The 21,281-nt window shown below is 45.8% G+C and overlaps 1 protein-coding gene across 1 annotated transcript in view; it reads left to right on the forward strand.

Annotated features, from left to right (window-relative positions):
• Nucleotides 1-10,639: 10,639 nt before the first annotated feature.
• Nucleotides 10,640-21,281, forward strand: part of npr1a (natriuretic peptide receptor 1a) — an 81,483-nt gene continuing 70,841 nt past the window's right edge. Inside the window, exons 1-2 of the mRNA XM_056298045.1 lie at nt 10,640-11,130; nt 13,812-14,080. Coding sequence (XP_056154020.1) covers nt 10,640-11,130; nt 13,812-14,080 — 760 coding nt within the window. The remainder of the gene's footprint in view (nt 11,131-13,811; nt 14,081-21,281) is intronic.

Raw genomic sequence — 21,281 nt, forward strand, 5'->3', positions numbered from 1 at the left:
AGTGGCGCTATCGTCCTTTTTTGCCGGCCATGCCTCCGGCCACCCTGTCAATTGATCCACACACACCAACAAATACTGGTGTCCTTTCACCCTCTTGGCTTCCCCCATATCCGTATAATCCAATACCACCTCTTGTCCTGGACACGAGATCAGGGGAAATCCCCCCATCTCAGGTTTTATGGTGGGGCGTGGATTATACTGAGTGCAAATGGGGCAACTCTTGACGTGGTATTTAGTCATGTCGGTCAAAAAAGGATGCCACCAATGGCAAAGATTTCGATTCACCTGAACAGCCCCTACATGCCCTATTCCGAGTCTGAGTATATGGTTACCCTTTTTTTCCTTGTTTTTTTTCTTCTTTTTTTTCACTTAATCCTACCAGCACTCTTATTAGTGCGAGACCGAGGGTAAACAGCCGCATTATTGTCAGTGCACGACCTCATGCGCGTTTTTAAATGATCTTACGCGTGCGACGAATCTCCCAGGGTTTTGCTGAGGAATCTCGGCGACACCGACCAAACGGACCACCCGCCTCTCCCTTTCTTAGGTTATTGGGAGATCGGTAACTATGTTCTTGTCCCGAGAAGATCAGTCCGCCGGTTGTCCGTTTGGCGAGCGACGTGAGATCCCACTTCTGACACCAAATTGTGGATTTTCTTATCCTCTTAATGGGCTCTTGCCCCAGCAACCTCTGGGACGAACAATCATTGGACAAATATTGGAGCAAGCAGAAAATCTCTAATGCATCTGCAGATGGAGAGTCATATAATCACAGAGGAGTCAGTCTGTGAGGATAAGCCTCGCCCCTATACTGGAGATAGGGGTTTTTATAGCACAGTCCGTCGTGTCATACCCTATGTTTCCTGCATTAACCAAGGTGTTGTCTTACGAAGGAATGCAGGAAAACATCAGTCATGTTCTGTGCCTGGTGAGTGTCTGTAGATTTATTCTTTTACTGCCCCAGGCCGGAGTGGCCCTCATGTTTTAGTGACCCCTAGTTGTTATCTTTACTGCCCAAGGCTGGGGAGGCCCTCATGTGTTAGTGACCATTTGTCGTCCGCAGTGTGTGGGATTTAGTGGCCATGTGTGTGCGTCTGCGGTGAGTGAGAAGTTTCATACACACAGAGAAGTGGAAAACTACAGAGTTCCTACGGAGTGCACATGGAGCACTATTTGTACTCCACAATTCCCCCCTTTTGTTCATCATTGAACACCCAAAGGTAACATAGAAATAATACCAATCAGCACACATAACATGCATATACAGAAATGAGAAACAGCCATGAGAACAACCGGAATGGAAAGGGTTAACCAGTGTTCGTCATAAAGTATCATTCAGACGGGGGAGTCGCTGTCATTGGAGGAGGTGTAGGAGGATTCAGAACCGAAGTCCTTGTGGGGGGGCGAGGAAAATCAGTGGTGGAGAGGGGGAAGATGAAACAAGGTCCCCGTCCTGTTGGGCAAGGAGGTGATAATACACGAGCTGAGTAGCAATGAGGCCGTGTATCAAACGCCGAACTATGGGCACGATGCAGCAGGTGAGGAGTAGCAGGACACCCAGGAAAAGTGATGCTTCTTCGGCCAGGCGAGTAAAAGACATCAGGACCCATTATCTGCATCAGCATCTCCGACATGAACTGCACCGGATCTCTACCGGCCTCACTGCCTTCAAAAATGTTCAGTACATGGAGATTGACCCTCCGAGATCGGTTCTCGAGGTCGTCGATTCGGTCCTGCAGAGACCGGTTTTGGGTTCGGACCATTTTGATGGTGGACTCAGCTGCAGTTAAACGTTCAAAGTTGTCACTGGTTACAGACTCCACAGAGGCGAGGCGATTTCGGACTCTCAAAGCCAAACCCAAGTCTATGGTCTCCAGAGCTAGCTTGTTGGTGCCAGTCTCATCTAGACAACCAGAGGGGTCCTCATGTGTGGGGGGATTGGCTGGGCCAGAAGCAGACCACCCTCACCTCCTCTCTCACCCGGAAGCTAACCGGGACACCTTGGAGGCCACCCTCACACTGACACAGCTCCTACAGCCACGTTATGTGGCGGGTTGCTCTTAGTTCTGTCCAGCCGGGAGGTTGTCTTCCCGTGGAGCATACCCCGGGCCCCTGGACCCGGTACCACGGAAGTGGGGGTGTTATTCAGCCCGTCTGGAGGAGGGGGAGGAGCAGGTGGTGACAATATCTGGAGGGAGAAACTTTCAGAGAGAAACTGCACAACACTGAAAACACTGTCATTCTAGGATTCTGAAGATTCGTAGTCAACTTGATTCAGTGTTCTTCAGATACTTCCGCTATGATCCAAGTTGGTATCCGTTTGTTTCTTATGAAGTAAAAAATCAAAGAAAACTGTACAGAAGAAGGCTCACAACCATTCTAGATTTAAATTCCTCATTCCCACTACCCCTCGTTTTACACAAGAACAGAACACAGTGTGTCAACCCATTTAACCATGAAGGAGAAGAGAAAAAAATGAAAGTATGATATGATCAGTTTGTATGTTAGTTGTTAGTAAACCAAAAACAATGTCATGCAGTCAAATGAATCGGACTTTCATTCCATACAAGCTGTCCACAAATGTTCCGAAGTCTGTACTGTTGTACTTATCTGAAATAAATTCTCTAAAACTAAAACAGATGAGGGATGATAAAGATAGTTGTTGTCTCAGATCCTGAACGTCCAAATAAAACCTAAATTAATAAAACCATAAGGTATCTTGTAAACCATTGAAACAATGAGCTGTTTGAAGACAAAAAACAAACGCCCCCCACCTTAACCAAATGAAACAACAAGAAGCCCCTTTCAAAGCCCCAAAAAGAGGGGGGTGGGGTTTCAAAGAAAAGAAATGCTCACTTAACAATACAAATAAATTGATGTAATCAGTTAAAACCAAATAAATCAAACCAAAAATGAGTCTTATGAGGAGGTTTAAACTCATGGTAAAAAATAACATAAACATGGCCATAGCATAGACCTTTAAAACGCAGGACTCAGTAGGTTTAGTTCATATTCAAATAAAATGTAATCGTCCTCCTCACAAGAAATTGTCAAAGAAATGAATACCCTCTTTAAAAAAAAAACATCATAAAATTCACACCTTAGTGTTGAAAAACAAAACAAGCTCAATTTAGCACAGAGGAAAGTCAACATAAAGACAAATAAACCAATGGGTGTCTTCTAATGGAAAGAAAAACAACAATAGCTTAAAACAACATAACTGTGGTTTACACTGTCCCTGTTACTCTCAAGGCAACCCCCCATCCCCCCAAGGTGTGAAGTGGGTAGGCAGTTGGTTCCCACCAGTTATTCTTTAAAAAAAAATCCCAGTAACAGAAAGAAAAACAGAACAAGTAAAATTAAAAATATTGCAGCCGTGGCGTTGGACATAACAGAGTTCTGCTTAACAGTTCAGAAAATTAAACAGGGACAGGAATTTCTTCGGTTTAGGGGAATCCTAAAAGAAGTGAGGACAGGATCAATTTAAAGTGAAAAATACACCACAAAAACAAAAAACAAAAACCAAATGGATATATCCCATTTTATATGAGGTACCTCAGAAAAAAAGAAATAGATTTCTTGAAAGGATTTGAATAATCAATGCTTCAGGTTGGCGACTTTCTAAAGCCAGTTGTTTGTCAAACAGGAACAAAATCCGGGTTGGGTCTGATAAGGATGCTAAACGATGTGGTCTCTGAAGACTCTTCTCACACCCCAATTGTCAGGAAAACAAAAGGTTTGGAAAAGCCAAAACAAAACCTCTCCCAGCTTTTATATCCCCATTTAAGCCACTCTCAAGGACTTGCAACTTCTAAACAACACAAAATGGCCAGACGGACAAACACCACAAAACAAACTATGAACACACACACAGACAAGTCATGTCAAACACAAAAGTCAGTCAGGGTCAGTCAAGGCGCGGTTTGGTACCAATGGTTTCGTGTCATAGTCCTCTGTAGCTTTTCTCTTCCCCTACTTTCATATTCTTTCTTTTCCGAGTATTCAACATTATTCTGACCAGTACATCTATTTGTTCCCGTCAGGACTTCCACCGGGGCTTCTCTTCACCCTTTTCACCCGCCACAAATACCTTCCCAATGGAACGGCATCCTCCGCCTTTCTCTCTCTCCCAATATAATAGCTTCTTCTAACCTCCTTTGTTCTTCCTCCCTTCGTCTCGCCTTTGCCTTGGGACCCTAATTTTTTGGTTCGTCATCATTTGTATCAGTATGTCGCTCTGCTTCTGCAGGGACTTCCACTGCAGTCCGCCCCCGCTTTTTTCTCCTTCTTCTTTTTCCATTCTACCTTTTACGTCTCCTGTCTATCTGTTAGGGACTCCAACCCTCTATTTTATTTAATCTATCCCTTAGGGACTCCAACCCTTTACTCTATTTAATCTATTGTTCAGGGACTCCAACCCTTACTCTATTTAACCTATTGTTCAGGGACTCCAACCCTTACTCTATTTAACCTATTGTTCAGGGACTCCAACCCTTACTCTATTTAACCTATTGTTCAGGGACTCCAACCCTTACTCTATTTAACCTATTGTTCAGGGACTCCAACCCTTACTCTGTTTAACCTATTGTTCAGGGACTCCAACCCTTACTGAGCTCTAAGCTTCCCTCCTTTGGGGGTCCTCAATTCCCCGGGAGAGTTTTCCCAGCCTTAACCTCACCCCCTCGTCAGAGAGTGAGTGGGTGCGCCACTACCTAGGATCTTAGACAGAGGACTCCAACCTCTTCTACCGATTATCTCCTTTTTACTCTTACCGTAGGGGACTCCAACCCCTCCTTTTTTGTTAAACTGGCCGCCTTCTCCTTCCCGAGCTTAGTACAATTTAGTAATTCAGTCCAATATGCAGATTTCGTTAAAACAGGTTCTGCTTACCTTATTCATATTGTGGGTCGACCCCAAGCTCGGGAGGTGTTGGCGGGCAGCCACACTGTCCAATTAGGACTGCTTCTTCACATCCTGGACGAAGCCCCCAATTTGTTGAGAATCACCTTCGTGGTCCTCGTCCCCGGGTCCGTTGATGTGAAGAAAACAGCCACCACGTTTTAGGAGATTAAAATAATTTTATTGAGTACAGATCTGGAGACACTGCCAATCCGTCGTGTGTGTCTGACTTCTTTGTGTGTCCTGGTGGGTTATATAGACCCCCCCTGCTTCTCCTTTACGACACCTCTGGTAACCTACTGACCTTAGCAGGGGGTCCTCCTCGTATCAGACACGGTGTCTCTCCCAAGGCCCCAGGGGAGGGCAACCCCCTCCCCTACCCACATTCTTGTGGGAGACCTATAATATATTGGTCTACATGAATGTGTCTTCTTCACCCTCTGTTCTGGTTACATACATTGGTGAGTAATACAAAATACACTCGGATTATATTTAATATCAATCAACAATCACTAACCGCTCGGCTAAAGGGTCAGACCCGCTAGCTAGTGGCTAACGTGTCTTATTAGTAGTTTACAGTAATTTAAAAAACAAACATATATGAAGAGCTGTGACTGGCTGGGAAGAGCGAAAGTCCCCAAAGAAGAGGAGGAAAGGGCGAAAGTCCCCAAAGAAGAGGAGGAAAGAGCGAAAGAACCCAAAGAAGCGGAGGAAAGAGCGAAAGTCCCCGAAGAAGAGGTGGAAAGAGCGAAAGTCCCCGAAGAAGAGGAGGAAAGAGCGAAAGAACCCAAAGAAGCGGAGGAAAGAGCGAAAGTCCCCAAAGAAGAGGAGGAAAGAGCGAAAGTCCCCGAAGAAGAGGGGGAAAGAGCGAAAGTCCCCGAAGAAGAGGAGGAAAGAGCGAAAGTCCCCGAAGAAGAGGAGGAAAGAGCGAAAGTCCCCGAAGAAGAGGAGGAAAGAGCGAAAGGCCCCAAAGAAGAGGAGGAAAGAGCGAAAGTCCCCGAAGAAGAGGAGGAAAGAGCGAAAGTCCCCAAAGAAGAAGAGGAAAGAGCGAAAGTCCCCAAAGAAGAAGAGGAAAGAGCGAAAGTCCCCAAAGAAGAGGAGGAAAGAGCGGATGTCCGAGTGCAATGCAGCAAGACTTGACGCTACTCCCTGATTCTACTACGGGGCGACGCCACCCTCCTCCTAACAAGGGCCGCCCGACTTGGCTCGCAGACCACGGTGCGAGGAAGGAGAACGGCAGTCAGACTCGGCAGACCGTACGGTAGTACTACTGTACATGATCGATTAAGAAATTAGAGACATCGTAGAAGTGCAACGCTAGCGGTGTCGAAGCCCACGTAAAGTGTTTGCTTGCGAGACGAGCCACGTTTGCGCGCTAACTGTTAGCCGTTAGCCACGTTTGCTAGCAAACTGTTAGCCGTTAGCCACGTTTGCTAGCAAACTGTTAGCTATCAGCCACGTTTGCGCGCTAACTGTTAGCCGTTAGCCACGTTTGCTAGCTAACTGTTAGCCGTTAGCCGCGTTTGCTAGCTAACTGTTAGCTGTTAGCCACGTTTGCAACCAAGCTAGCTGTGCCGACTTCACCGCGTACGGTAAGAACGTTAGGTTACAGAACAGCCGCAGAGGGATAGTGGTGGGGTGGTTTAGTTTGGTAATAATAACTCGTGTTTCTGGGACGGATTAAACCTGACTAAAACTAACGTAAACATTCACCGGTGCTTCTGAGTGTCTGGTTTTGGGGCAGGCAGCTAACGTTACCGACACATTTTTAGACAGAAATGCTCCAGTCTAAAACAGTGGACCGTGCTAAGGCTGTTGGGCTAAATGATGCACTCAGACATCGTTACATTACTGTAGTGAGGCCTTTTTTTTTTGATGAACTGTGGACTGAAACACTTGACACATGTAAAATAAGTGACATTTCTACAACCCAGCACAACCAAAACAGGTCGACACGGACAACAAAAACACTTCAACGCTTTGACAGCATGTAGTACCTGATAACAAAGACAGTCTTCGTGTCAAAGTGTACTACCCAATCATTGATAACATGGTTGGAGAAATAGAAAGACGATTTTCAAATACCATCTGCAACATCAGGAAAGGTGTCCAGGCACTAAATCCTTCAAGCAGTAGGTTTTGAGAGAGGAGGCTGTTCTCCTATTGGCCAATGCTTATGAATCAAATACCGAAGATCTAAAACATGAGCGTCACCAGACAAGGAAAGTGTTAGATAGACTACAGAAAACTGAAAAAGAGAGTCCTAGCACTCTGATGGAATTTGCACAATTTTCGGAGCCATACCAGGATATGTTCTATGAGCTGTTCAAGGTTGTGCAAAATAGCTGTAGTAGTTTTTCCAGCTCTCAGGATCATAAAGAAGTATTTGCCGTCTACTATGACAGGCAATAGATTGTCAAGTTCGGCTATACTCAGCATTCAATCAAAACGCAGCAAAGCTTTGGATCTAAATAAGTTTGTTGGGCGTTTTGCAGAACAACGTGGTAATCTCTCCGTATTCAGCTCTTTCAGATTCATGTCAGCTTTATGCTGCACTGGCTCTGCTCGCTAATGTAAGGCATTTTCTGGAAAGTCATGAATTTGTGTAATGTACGTCCTTGTTTCATTTCCTTTTTGCCAGAGTGATATGATCCAAAGAATCGTATTGCATTGTTGATGAAAATTAGGATGTTAAAAGCATCCACTTAATTTCAGTTGAAATTTCTATGTTTACACAAAAAACTTAATTGATGAAGCCAGTTGTTGATTTATTGCTGCTATAGAAGGTATGGAAACTGAATGTAAGCAAAATGGAATGGCTTAATCCTGTAAATAAATTTGACTATTGCACTGAAGATGGACTTATGATTGACAGCTGATATGAATAACTTACATCTACAACTGCCTGACATACAAATGAGATTGACTAATTTAACAGACCCATTGCAGCAGTCTTTGCATAAATTTGATGACCCCTGCTCGTCTAATAGTGCAAAAGAAAGAATTTGGAGGATAGGCAAGTCAGCTTTTTTATACAGTGCAACAATTTAATGGGTTTTTGCTGCTCTTGCCTAGTTTTTAGGCTGCAGAGAGATTAAAGGTGGCCTTAACTTTTAGTTTCTCGGTTTTGTCCTCATCCTATTATCGGTTTTAGTTTGGGAACATCAAAAAATGTCTAAAGATTTGGTAAAAAAAAAAAAAAGATTCTAATGCAAGCTTCAGATGGTTCCAATTAATGTTTTAATTGTGCCACAGTAATGTTTTTGAGTTCAAATATCTCAATTTGGGGGCTTTTCCGAGCAAATATTGATGTATGTGAACGTTTGTGATTAAATCAGCATATATACTATATTTCTGCTACCCCTCAAAGTCTCCATGCCACCCTCTTGCCACCCCATGAATATTTCTCTAGAGCCGCCCCTGTATTCAAAGGAGAGCGAACATTTATCATCTCTATGGATTTTGTTAATTTACGCTCGTTCTCATATAAAAAAAGCCAACAATCATAAGACGATTTAAGTGTAGGCTGATAGATGGTGTGATGTGATTGGATATATGATATGTTTATGATATATGATATGATACATGATGATATAGACTAATCCGCCAACCAATTTGTGTGTTCCACCATCTAGCGCTGCCACCATTACTGCGGTGGCAAGTAGCAGTGTTTGCTACTGCCTGCTAAGTGACAGCAGTGACCGCAGCATGGGTAGTTGTGTTGACGATGTTAGACAGTGGCCCACAATAACTCAACAATACTACCTAAAATATTGTCCTTTACATTACACTGCATTTCATGTCATAGAAATGGCTTTGCACCAATCAAAATCAACTTAAAACCCACCATTGAATATGCCACCCAAATCTTCTCAATATCACACAGCAATATGAGATGGAAAAACAACCCTTTGAGTGAAGACATGTACGCTTTTGCAAAGATTGTTGATTTTCTAAATCAATTCAGCTAACATTAATTGATGACAAACTTTGACTTAAAATGTAGCTAGACTTATTGACTGTCTGTCAAGTTTTCCATGGTTAAAAAAAATCACTTCCACTATTAAACATAGGGCTGCCAGTTAACGTTAGAGCAATTAACGTTATATATTTTCACAATAACACTAGTTAGCTGGTTGAATTAATTCATTATGTGTGACCACCACAGCCCACTAACGTTAGATAACTTAATGTAAGCTAAGCAGTGTTAGCTTAAAGACGTGTTTCACCATGTTAGGCTAGGCAGCTGCATGCTAACATTAGTCATCGTGAGATGAATATAGCTTGTCGACTGTTAACCAAAACCTAACGTGCTGTTTTTATTGCGAACAAAGTCCTTTCTGTTGGTATTCTTAATCCACTTCTGGCAAATATCTTGGTCCTCTGCACGGCCAGGGAATCTATGTAAACTGTATGGTCTCAGACAGGGGCAATCTTCATGAAGTAAAGGCTTGTCTATTTTGCATTCAGTCTTTTTCCAGACTTGAAGTTTGCCACTACTGTTGGAGCAGCCGAGAACTGCACAGCTTCTTCCTGACTTCCTAGACATCGTTATCAAATGTAACGTTGAATAATGTTAAAAAGATAAAAGTAGAAAATTGTGCACTTCTTAGCACAGCTTGAATTCAAATATCCGCGTATTATATGGAAGCGCCACCGCAGTAATGGCGACTTGTTAACTTCTGGTACTTCGCTGGATTAGTCTATATGATAGATGGCACAGTATGAATGAGTCTATATGGTTCACACATACGTAAGTGTATGTATGTATGTGTGGGCTATACAAATAAAATTGACTTGACTTGACTTATAAAGTGCATTTCTCCTGTGCGTTTTCATGAAAGCTGTGTGTGCCATGCATGGAATATGTGTGGAATCACAGCTGGTTTAAAATTTACCAACATGGCCGCTGAATGGGAGTGAACTTCAGAACCGGTCTTAAATCCGTACCATATAGACTCGGGTCTAACCACAGGAGCGCCAAGTCTGAATCTGGACCTGGTGCCTTTGCTACCAGTCTTCATTCTTGTTCACTGTACCTCTCTACTGGCTCACTTAATAAAGGCTAAGAATGGCAGAATATATCTAAAAAGAAAAGGTAAGGTTTGAAAGGTGAACGTTGTGTCTTTATGAATTGGGCCCATAAAGACGCAGTCAGCTAGATGAATCTGTGGTTTTCCTGCTGCCATTAGATTTCCTTCCTGCTCCGCCGCCGTCACGTTTTTCTGTTCACCTTCTGACCGAGTCACATCACAGAGCAAAGACACATTCCTCTGAATAACAAGCATGAAACGTGGGCATCCTGTTGGTCTCTGGCAGTTTGGCCCATCAATGATTAATGCACATTCCTGCTGTCAGAGGGATTACAATGACAAAAAGAGAAGTGGCTCTTTTACTCTCTCATAGTTTTCAAAGTGAACCAGCTCTCATCAAAACGTTAAATGGTACAGTTCAGACGGACATGAAGATATGAAAACCGGTTTTTTGTTTGTTGGATCTTTAAATGTGAGAGAGATCGTATTAAAGATGGATTTAAGACTATCTGTTTCCTCCGCAGAGTCGATCCTGTCACGCTGCCTCGACCGCTGACAAAACATTTCAGTCAATCCAGTCCAGTCTGGTACAACCCAGTCTAATCCAAGCCAGTCCGGTCCGGTTTGGTCTAATCCAGTCTGGTTTGGCCCGGTCTGAGCCAACCCAGTCCACTCCAGTCCAGCGGTCCAGTCCGGTTTTCAGAGCCATGTTGCTCCCAAGGCTGAGAGAGTGCTCAGACATCTCCTTCCTCCTCCTCTTCCTGGTTCTCCTCTGCATCTCCACCGTCCGCTCATCTGACCCCCTTCCATCCACGTTCTTCTTTTCCACCAACGGGAATGGAAGAGCACTTCAGAATGTGACGCTTGCAGCCATCTTGCCCCTGACCAACACGGAGTATGCGTGGGCGTGGCCTCGCGTGGCTCCCGCCCTCTACCGTGCGGTGGTCCGTGTCAACGCCGACCCGTCCCTGCTGCCAGGCCTGAACCTCCAGTTGGTGTATGGGAGCTCAGAGAACCGGGAGGGATTCTGCTCGGACTCCATGGCTCCTCTGGTGGCCGTCGACCTCAAGCTGTCCTATGACCCCTGGGCCTTCATCGGCCCCGGGTGTGACTACTCCTCATCACCTGTGGGACGCTTCACCACACACTGGGAAGTTCCCATGGTAACTGCAGGCGCCCGGGCCATCGGCTTTAAAGAGTAAGTAAATGCTGAGACTTCTCAACATTCACTGTGTTCACATGAGGTCAATAATCAGATTAAGGTGAATGGCTGAATTAAAGGAATGGTTTATTAAGCTGTCTACATGTGTCTCTGAATAATCTGAGTTTACAAGACTTGTTGGACAGTGGAATTATCAACAGAAGTTACATAGCGTGCGACTGAGCTTCGGACATCATGTCTGAGGCTTTTCAGAAAATGCGTTTGTCCATAAACTTTATTATATTAAACTCCTTCATTTTATTGAACATGAACGTTTTTTCAGTCTCATTCCAGAAATGTGTCTGTTTACCACCGCTCGCCACATTGTTCTTTGTCTATCATGTCCGGCTCAGATGCCAGTAACACACCAATTCTCTGAAAGAACTTTAATTAAGGTGAATACAAATCACAGTAAAAAAATAAAAAAATAAAATCTAGCTCTGTTAACATTACGGTTGAGTCCTTTTAGACCGTAAACAGTAACTAAACCGCAGTCTGTTTTAGTGAGTTTGCTGACATCTACAGGTTAAAAACCATGTAAAGGTTAAAAACGTGGGAGACTGGTCTTGGTGCTCTATGATGTTAGTATAGCAGGGGAGCGTGTCTGTGTTCCCTCAGCCCTATTTCATTGAACTTACTTAAACTTAACCTAACCTACCTTAACATGACTTAACCTCTACCTAACCCTAACCTTAACCCAATGCTTACCTTAACCTAACCTTGGCAGCACGGTGACCCAGTGGGTCGCACTGTCCCTCACAGCAAGAAGGTCCTGGGTTCGAACTCCAGGCCATCCCAGGTCCTTTCTGTGTGGAGTTTGCATGTTCTCCCCGAGTCCGCGGTGGGTTTTCACTGGGTGCTTCGGTTTCCTCCCACCATCAAAAAGACATGCATGTTAGGGTTAATACTCCTGTCTGTGCCCCTGAGCAAGGCGATGGAAAGAAGAACTGGAGTTGGTCCCCGGGTACTGCAGCTGCCCACTGCTCCTACACAATAGGATGGTTACATGCAGAGAACACATTTGTTGTAACCTATACAATGACAAAATAAAGCAACCTATTTGATAACTAACCCACAGGGCTGAGGGAACATAGGGCTGACCCCCATAGTAGGATAAACCTAGCTGCAGCCAACAATAATGTCTCTGTTTGATGATCAGCATTGAGAGACAGACAGGCAGACAGACAGACAGACTGAAAGGGTCAGCTTTAAAAACTGTCAACAGTACTGTCAGTGGGTCCGCGGTGGTGTAGCGGTCTAAGCATCAGCTTTGTGTCATTGCAGTTGCCCACTGGGGAACTCTCTCTCGTCAGACCCGACTATGGCCGGACTCGATGAAGCAGCAATAATTGGCAACGCTGTCTTCGGGAGGGGGACGGAGTCGGCTTGTGTTCGCCACATGAATGCGTCTCTGTGTGTGTCGGAAAAAGCAGTGGTTCGGCCTGGATTCGCCTTGTCACGAAAGTGGCGAGGCGTCTCCTTCGAGACTGCCGGCCGGAGAGATGCAGTTGGCGAACGCATGCAGTACGAGGGTGGGTGTTGGAACTAAAATAGGGATCAATTGGCCACTAAATTGGGAGAAAAAGGGAAAAATCAGAAATAAATTTAAAATTAAAATAGTATCATCAGTGCTGGTTCTTTGGCACACCTACATCCAACAGAGCCATTATTAATGTTATTAGCTGCAGCTGTGCTTATCCTGCTATGCTAATGTAGCGAATTCGGAGGGCAGCCGGGAACCACCGCAGCCGGGATGTGAACCCGGGTCTCCCGCACCACGGGCGACTACGTCAACCAGTCGACAAAAGAGTCCGACCCGTTAGCCAAGGGTTAGCGAGTCTATTCATCTGTGGTCTTTACACTACCCCCTTCCTTCGGGAAGCGCATCCAGGCACTTCAGCATATCAGCTCCCCTTGCGCCTCTGGGCGCACGCGCTTCCGATGGCCTCATGGTCTCACCATCCTACTTCTGACACCAATGTAGCGAATTCGGCGGGGCAGCTGGGAATCCGCCACAGCTGGGACGCGAACCTGGGTCTCGCAGACTACGGGTGACTACATTAACCAGTTGACTAAAGGGTCTGACCCGTTAGCCAAGGGCTAGCGAGTGTATTCATCCGCGGTCGTTACACCACCTCCCTCCTTCGGGACGCTTTAGCATATCAGCTCCCTCACGCCTCTGGGTGCGCGCTTCTGATGGCCTCACGGTCTCCCCATCATCCCACTTCTGACATCAATGTAGCGAATTCAGGGGGCAGCTGCAGCCGGGACGCGAACCACGGGCGACTACGTTAACCAGTCAACTAAAGAGTCTGACCCTGGCTAACGAGTCTATTTATCCATGCACGTTACAGTTTACATGGCAGTTGTAATAATCAAATTATTTCCTTCATCCTATTGAAATCTAATTTTTAACGCATTGGGCGCCATGTGTGTTGTCTACATCATATGGGTATCTCTGTCTGTGGCATCTCCATGTGATGTAGGCAGTTCAGAAGGGGTTGGTGGAAAGTTCCATAAGAAAAAGCATTGATTTTCAATCCCAAAGCTGTCTTGTGATGTGTCTCATTTTTTGTTGTTGAATTTATCATGAAGACAGCTGTACCATCCTAGACCCGTAACAACATGTTCTCACATCAAGACATGGAATATTAAAAGGTTTCCTGCTTCTCTAACAGTTACACGGCAGTCACCAACACTGGCCCGACACATAAAAAGCTGGGCGAGTTTGGGCTAAAGATCCAGGAGTATTTTGGCTGGCAGCGTCACGCCATGCTGATGTTCAGCGACAACAAAGACTTCAACAACGACCGGCCGTGCTACTTTGCCATCGAGGGACTCTACACCCTGTTTGAAGACAAGAACATCACCAGCCACGACCACGTCATAGACACCGAGAAGTTCAGCTACCAGGAGCTGGTCCACGACATCAGACAGCAAGGGAGAGGTTAGTGTGCGTGTACACGTGTGTGTGTGTGTGCGGGCGTGTGTGCGGTTCTTGAGAAACTGTTGAGTCTATAATAAGACATTGAATCTTCCTGTACGGTCTAAGATTAAACTGTTTAAAGATGTCAAAGGTTGTATAACTTTACAGATTAACTTCATCAATCTACGGTTTTACTCTGGTTTGACTTCTCTGCTACCTACATCTTTGAAAATGAATACATGGGGGTTAAGGACAACCATTTTAAAAAGGCTACACCAATTTATTTTTTCTTTTTCCATGGTGTAGTGATGGGAACCAATAGTACGTCACGTAGGAGCATTCATATGATGTATTGTGTTGCACACAGGAACTATAGAGTTGGATTAAATGCCGTGATGATTGTGGTCGCATGCCTGATGTCTGACCTCCATATAAGGTTTTCATTGTACCTATGAACAATAGAACATGCTGTCAGAAGTAGACAGATAAATGTAATGAGTTGGTTGGCGTGTACTGAGCAACAAAAAGAGTTTCAAGTTAAAGTTGCATGTATCGAAAGTTCACTAATGTCAGCAAGTTAGCAAAGCTAGCTAGCCACAGGTAGCTAATCAACATGAAATGGTTTCGAGTAACCCCACCGGAGAAGTTCACGTTCAAGGCTGATGACTGGCCAAAGTGGATTAAGCACTTCTCAGATTCTGCGTGGCTTCTGCATTGGAAATTCAGGCGGACGAAAATCAAGTCAACGCATTAATTTACACCATGGGGGGCGGGAGCTGAAGACAAACTTGTTTCCTTGCATGTAAGCCCTGAAGAAGTGAGTGAGTATGCGCGCAGAAGAGTGATCTTTAAGAAGCAAAGTTTAATCAAAGGCAGCAAGAGATGGGCAAGTCGGCTGACAGCTTCATTACTGTGCTACATTGCCTGGCAGGGCACTATGGATATGGGACTCTGCATGACAAGATGGTGAGGGACAGACTTGTGGTGGGTCTGAGAGGTAAACATTTGTCAGAACTATTACAAATGGACCCAGAACTGACACTAGAGAAGGTGGTCACCAGAGCTATTAAAAAAAAAAAGAAAAAAAGTGAGTAGGTGAAAAAGCAACAAGAAATGCTAATGACTAACTTTAAAGGGGACATCTCACTGGTCCGGGTAGCGTAGCAGTCTATTCCGTTGCCTACCAACATAGGGATCTCCGGTTCAAATCCCCGTGTTGCCTCCGGCTTAATCGGGCATCCCTACAGACACAATTGGCCGTGTCTGCAGGTGGGAAGCCGGATGTGGGTATATGTCCTGGTTGCTGCACTAGCACCTCCTCTGGTCGGTCAGGGCCCCTGTTCGGGGGGAGGGGGAACTGGGGGGAAACAGCGTTATCCTCCCATGCGCTACATCCCTCTGGCGAAACTTCTCACTGTCAGGTGAAAAGAAGCGGCTGGCGATTCCACATGTATCAGAGGAGGCATGTGGTAGTCGGCAGCCCTGCCCGGATCGGCAAAGTGGGTGGCGCAGCGACTGGGACGGCTCGGAAGAGGGGGTTAATTGGCCGGCTAAAATTGGAGAAAATCCAAACAAATAAATAAAGGGGACATCTCGAATATGCATCTCTACAGCGTGGAATCGCAGCAGTGTGGTGACGCAAGATCAAAGGAAGCCAAGCCAAAGTCCAGACAGATATTCAAGGGAAAAAAATACATGGCGTCCAGGTAGCGTTGCGGTCTATTCCGTTGCCTACCAACACGTGGATCGGCGGTTCGAATCCCTTTGTTACCTCCGGCTTGGTCGGGCATCCCTACAGACACAATTTTCCGTGTCTGCAGTTGGGAAGTCAGATTGTGGGTGTGTCCTGATCACGGCACTTGCACCTCCTCTGGTCGGTCGGGGCACCTGTTCGGGAGGGAGGGGGAACTGGGGGGGAATAACATGATACTCCCATACGCTATGTACCCCTGGTGAAACTCTTCACTGTCAGGTGAAAAGAAGCGGCTGGCAACTCCACATGTCTTGGAGGAGGCATATGGTAGTCTGCAGCCCCCCCTGGATTAGCAGAAGGGGTGGAGCAGCGACCAGGATGGCTCGGAAGAACGGGGTAATGGGACGGGTACAATTGGGGAGAAACGGGGGGAAATCCCCCACCAAACAAACACCCACAACGTCAGAAGAAGTGATCAAGCACTTCAAATCTGTCTTCGCATGTCACAGGATACCAGAAGTGGTGTGTTTGGTCAATGGACCACAATTTGCATCCAAGTCCTTTGGAAAGTTTGCACAAGATTGGAACTTCAGCCATGTGACATCCAGTCCACACTTCCCACAGAGCAATGGGGAGCACAGTGAGCCATAAGGACAATCAAAAGTCTCCTCAAGAAGTCCATTGATCCTTATCTTGCCTGTATGACCTACTGTGCAGCTCCTCTGGAAAATGGACACAGTCCTGCTGAACTACTCGTGGGGAGGACGATCAGAACAACTGTTCCTGTCTTTCCGTCCCAGCTCAGGCAAGCATATGCGGACGCGGAGAATCTGAAAATGACAGAAAAAAATACAAAAGCGGGAGACAAAAGCATCAGCAAAACTACAACCGAAGACAATCATGTGTGGGACACAGACCTGCTTGAGAGAGGCACAGTGGTGTCTCCAGCAGACAAAACGAGATCCTACATCACCGAGACCGCCAGAGGCACGTTTGAAGAAATACAGAGTCCACCTCTCACCTACATCTGTGGCAGCTTAAACACCCACCCCCTGAAACACCCACCCCTGTACTCGAAACATTGCTGGAAAACACCGCTCCAGATGCGACGAGTACACCTGTCACACCTGAAGTCCAGCGTGACTCCAGTCAGCAGACTCCGGCGTGTGAGAGATGTTCTCCTGCCAGAGTCAGGGGGACTCGAGCGTACCTAGTGGACTATGTAAGGTGAATACTGACACAGTCTATCCCATTCCCTGTACACACAGACACACAAAAGAGAAGTGAAAACACGATGTTGATGTTATGATGTTTATATTTTGTTGATGATTATGTTAAAATGTTTCATACTAGATGTCAGCTTCACAGATTAAGTGATTAAAAAAGCTAGTAAGTGAAAAGAAAAAGCCATGTGTTCTTAGTGATGGTGATGTCATCTGTTTGATATTTGATATGTTTGATAATACTTTAATCTCTCAACTGTTATACAGCATGTTGAGGAAAAGAGAAGAGCTTTTCATCACAGTTTCCCATATGGTTATTCATGCATCTCAACAGGAAAGGGCTCCTCTCTAGAAAGGGGATGTAGTGATGGGTCCCAATATGTCACATAGGAACCAGTCATTACCAGTGGCAGCTGGTGCTAAAAAATTTTTTTGGGGGGGGGGCGCAATTTACCTTGGCGCAGCACACCTGACATGTCCACAATGTCCACACAGAAAAAGAGTTATTACAAAGGACAGTGTAGCCTATAGATTTTATCAGGGTTCGTAGACGGTGGAAGATTGACAGTCGAGACGAGGCGTCGTGGTGGGCGTGAACATGATTGACAGCCACAAGAATTGTCAGATCGCATTAGATCAAAAAAACATTAAAACAATACCAATTCGCTGCCAATGAAAGTGGGAGTGTCTGGGGCACACAGACCTGCACCCTGCGGAAACTCTGAAGAAACCAATCAGACAGCAGCCTCAGGTCACCTGCTCGCCAAAAGTTTGAGGGCTTGCATAAGGTATCGTTTGGCCGGCGCCCCTCACCCAGGAAGTGTATGTATTCGGACAGAAATCAACCAAATACCATTTGGAACCAATATTTAATGGCTGCTGACAGGCGCTCACAGACCGAAAAACACTTTTATTTCATAATTATTTGCATTATACAGCTAAATTATATTTAACATGTTTGAGTAGATTTTCATCTCTTGTTTGAAGGGGGCGGTGCCCCAGCGCCCTGTACTCGGCAGCCGCCCCAGATTCATACGATGTATTGTGTCGCACACCAGAGCTGTAAGGAGCTGGATTATACGCCGTGATGCTTCAGGTGGGTCCTCCATGTAAGGTGTTCCTCGTACCCGTGAACACCAGAGTGGAGCGGTTTCCGTGGTGGAGAGAAACATGGCGTTTTTACAGAGGCCATAACGTTAGACGGAACAACTGGCCCTGTTGGTCCTGAGTGGGCTCGGTCCACTTATTTACACACCAGTATCATGTGACGAATGATAAACCCTGTGTTCTAACGTGGAACACCTTTATGTTTCAGAAAGGACCAGTGTACACAATGAAACAACTGTGTGTTTGTGTGCGTTTGTGAGACACACTGGTTTTACACGAAGTTGATATTTTTTATAGGAAAGAAAGAACATTAGCTCACCCTCAGTCCTCCTCCTCATCACGCCATCACCCTCCCCTTCCTCCTGGTGACCCCCCCCCCCCAAATACTCTCTCTCGTCTCCTCCTCCACACTTTGGGTCAACATCTTTTAATTAAGACACTAGCCACTGAGAGAGAGAAAAAGAGAGGGAGAGCGAGAAAGACAACACGGTATTTCCTGTCTCGGAGTTTTCTGTGGTGTTTTGTAGACAGAGAGAGAGAGATGTGAAGGAGATGGAGGGAAAGATAGAAAACAACAGATGGATAAATTCATTTTTTCCTTTTACCAGGAGAAAGTGTGTCAGTACATACCCCCCCATACACACACACACTGTGACACATGCAAAGACATCCATACTCATGTATTTGGTCCACTTTTTGAGGAAACGCTTTTTCTTTCTTTCTGTCTGCTTGTTTCTCGCATATGTTACTTAAACTAACAGAGTTGGGGATTGTTGTTGCCATAGAGACAGCATGGTTGTCAGGGAGACAGGGAAAGGTGGGTGTGATGAGTGCTGTCACCAGGTCAAACACTTTCATCCAGCTTTATCCATATTGAAATAAACTGAAGAGTCTTGGTCTCTTTCTCTCCCTCTTTTTTTTTCTGAGAGAGCAGAATCTGTTAGTCCATCCTACCCTTCTTCCTCTCCTGTGTGTGAATGACTGTATAGATGTTTGTGTGTATGCATGTGTGCATTTGTATGTGTGTGTGTGTGTGTTTCGCACAGGGTGATGTGATCCGTCTAGTGCAGTAATGCAGTAGTTGGAGGAAAGACGCATGCTTGCTTACTTCCTGCTTTTCTAAACTCTTGCTTACCACTGGCTGCCGCTGGCTAGGCCTTGTGGTGAACAAGGAAGCAGCCCAGTGGGTAAGCCTTCCCCCGCCAGTACATAGCCTTGCCCTTGCCAAGACCTCTGCCAGGCCCCCTCGTGGCCACACAGGGTAACTGGACGCCTCGCGGCCTCAGGCTAACTTGGTAGTCAATCTCGAACCTGCAGTGGTCCCCAGAGGCTGTTCATGACCAACCACTGCCCCGTTGCCTTGTAGGAAGTCTATTGAGACAAAGGCTAGGTGAGCACATCCTGAGAGAAAAGCAACGTGTTTGGTGGCACAAATTCGGCAGTTCTTCGACAGTCTGGAGCCTTGCCACCAGGACCAACCTTTCATGGCAAAGACAGTGCTACTGAGGACTGCGCACCCCCTGTGGCACTATAAAAACCTCCTTGTATAGATCTCCACGTCTGACCATGGTGTACAATATCCAGCCTTATATCCAGTTGAAGTCTGGTGGCATTGGGGTGTCTGGCGATGGGAACAGGGTAGAATTGGCCTGAGAGCTCCCAGTCAGAGCCCTGCACATCAGTGGCATGGGGTATATGGTCACTAGCAGCTGGGATTGAGTGGCAGCTCCTTTCTGGAGACCCCCGTGTGACTGAGCATCCCTATTTAGGGACCACACTGCTCACTCCAATTGGGGAAGGGCCTAGTAAAGGTGGCCTAAAAATTGTCCACTCAACCAGCCTCCTGGGTAGGTTACCGTGCCTACCAGGAATTCCATCCTGCGGTAAAAACAAGAACATGTTCCCATTCATATTGGCAACATGGAATCTTAGGACTCTCCTTGATAATGATGGTAACAGACCACATTGAAGGACTGCACTGATTGCTGAGGAACTGAGACGCTACAATGTGGACATCACTGCGCTCAGCAAAACCAGGCTTCCTGAGAGAGGAAGGAGGAGGGTACACCTTTTTCTGGAGAGGCTATCCCCTTGGCGGACAACATCAGCATGGTGTTGGACTGGCAATCAAGAACAGCATCCTACCCAGCCTCACTGAAACACCCACAAGACTAAGTGAGAGGCTAATGACCCTCCGTATCCCCGTAGCAAAGGAACACTATGGCACCCTGTTAAGTGCATATGTGCCAACACTACCATCTGACAACGGTGTGAAGGACAATTTCCACCAGCAACTAGATGAAGCCCTTTGTCGTATCCCAAAAAAGGACAAGATCTTTCTTATCGGAGACCTTAATGCTAGGGTAGGAACGAACAATGATATATGGAGTGGAGTACTGGGTAGGCATGGGGTTGGTCAGGTTAATACAAATGGTCTGAGGCTATTAACACTCTGTGCAGAGCGTGACCTCACCATTACGAACACACTGTTTCAGCAGAAAATCAAATACAAAACATCCTGGATGCACCCATGATCTAAGCACTGGCACCCGATTGATTATATCATAACAAGACGTACTGACATGAGTGAAGTTTTGCTGACCTGGGCCATGAGAGGTGCAGAATGCTGGATGGATCACCGCCTGATCATAACCAAGCTTCACATCAAAGTGTGCCCCCCACCGTGTCTCAAGAAACCCATAAAAAAAGCAACTGAAATTGAAGTCAGCCCCAGCACGGAATTAGTTCCATTGCTCTGTAGGCACGATGTCACTAGAGTTTGAGGCCATTCTGAGTTCTGACAATCCGTGGATCAGATGTTTTCTGGCTACAGAGCCAGAAAACATCAGGACTGGTTCAGCGAGAACTCTGACACCATCACATCCCTGCTGGAAACCATGCGTAGGGCACACAGAGCTACTCTCAACTGCCCTGCATCCGCCATCTTTCAGCAGCAGTGGCAAACAGCACATAAGGAGGTAAAAACAACCTTGCGAACTCTACAAAATACACGGTGGAAGAACAAAGCTTACGAGATTCAATCATATGCTAACAGAAGTGATACGCACAACTTCTACAATTCTATAAAGACTATATACGGCCCTGGGAACTGCTCTATCACACCCTTAAAATAAGCGGATGGACTGACAACCCTGAAAGACCAAAAGTGGATCCTGGAAAAGTGGGCTGCACATTCTGA

The sequence above is a fragment of the Lampris incognitus genome, chromosome 18 (genome assembly GCF_029633865.1).
Source record: "Lampris incognitus isolate fLamInc1 chromosome 18, fLamInc1.hap2, whole genome shotgun sequence".
Lineage (NCBI taxonomy): Eukaryota > Metazoa > Chordata > Actinopteri > Lampriformes > Lampridae > Lampris > Lampris incognitus.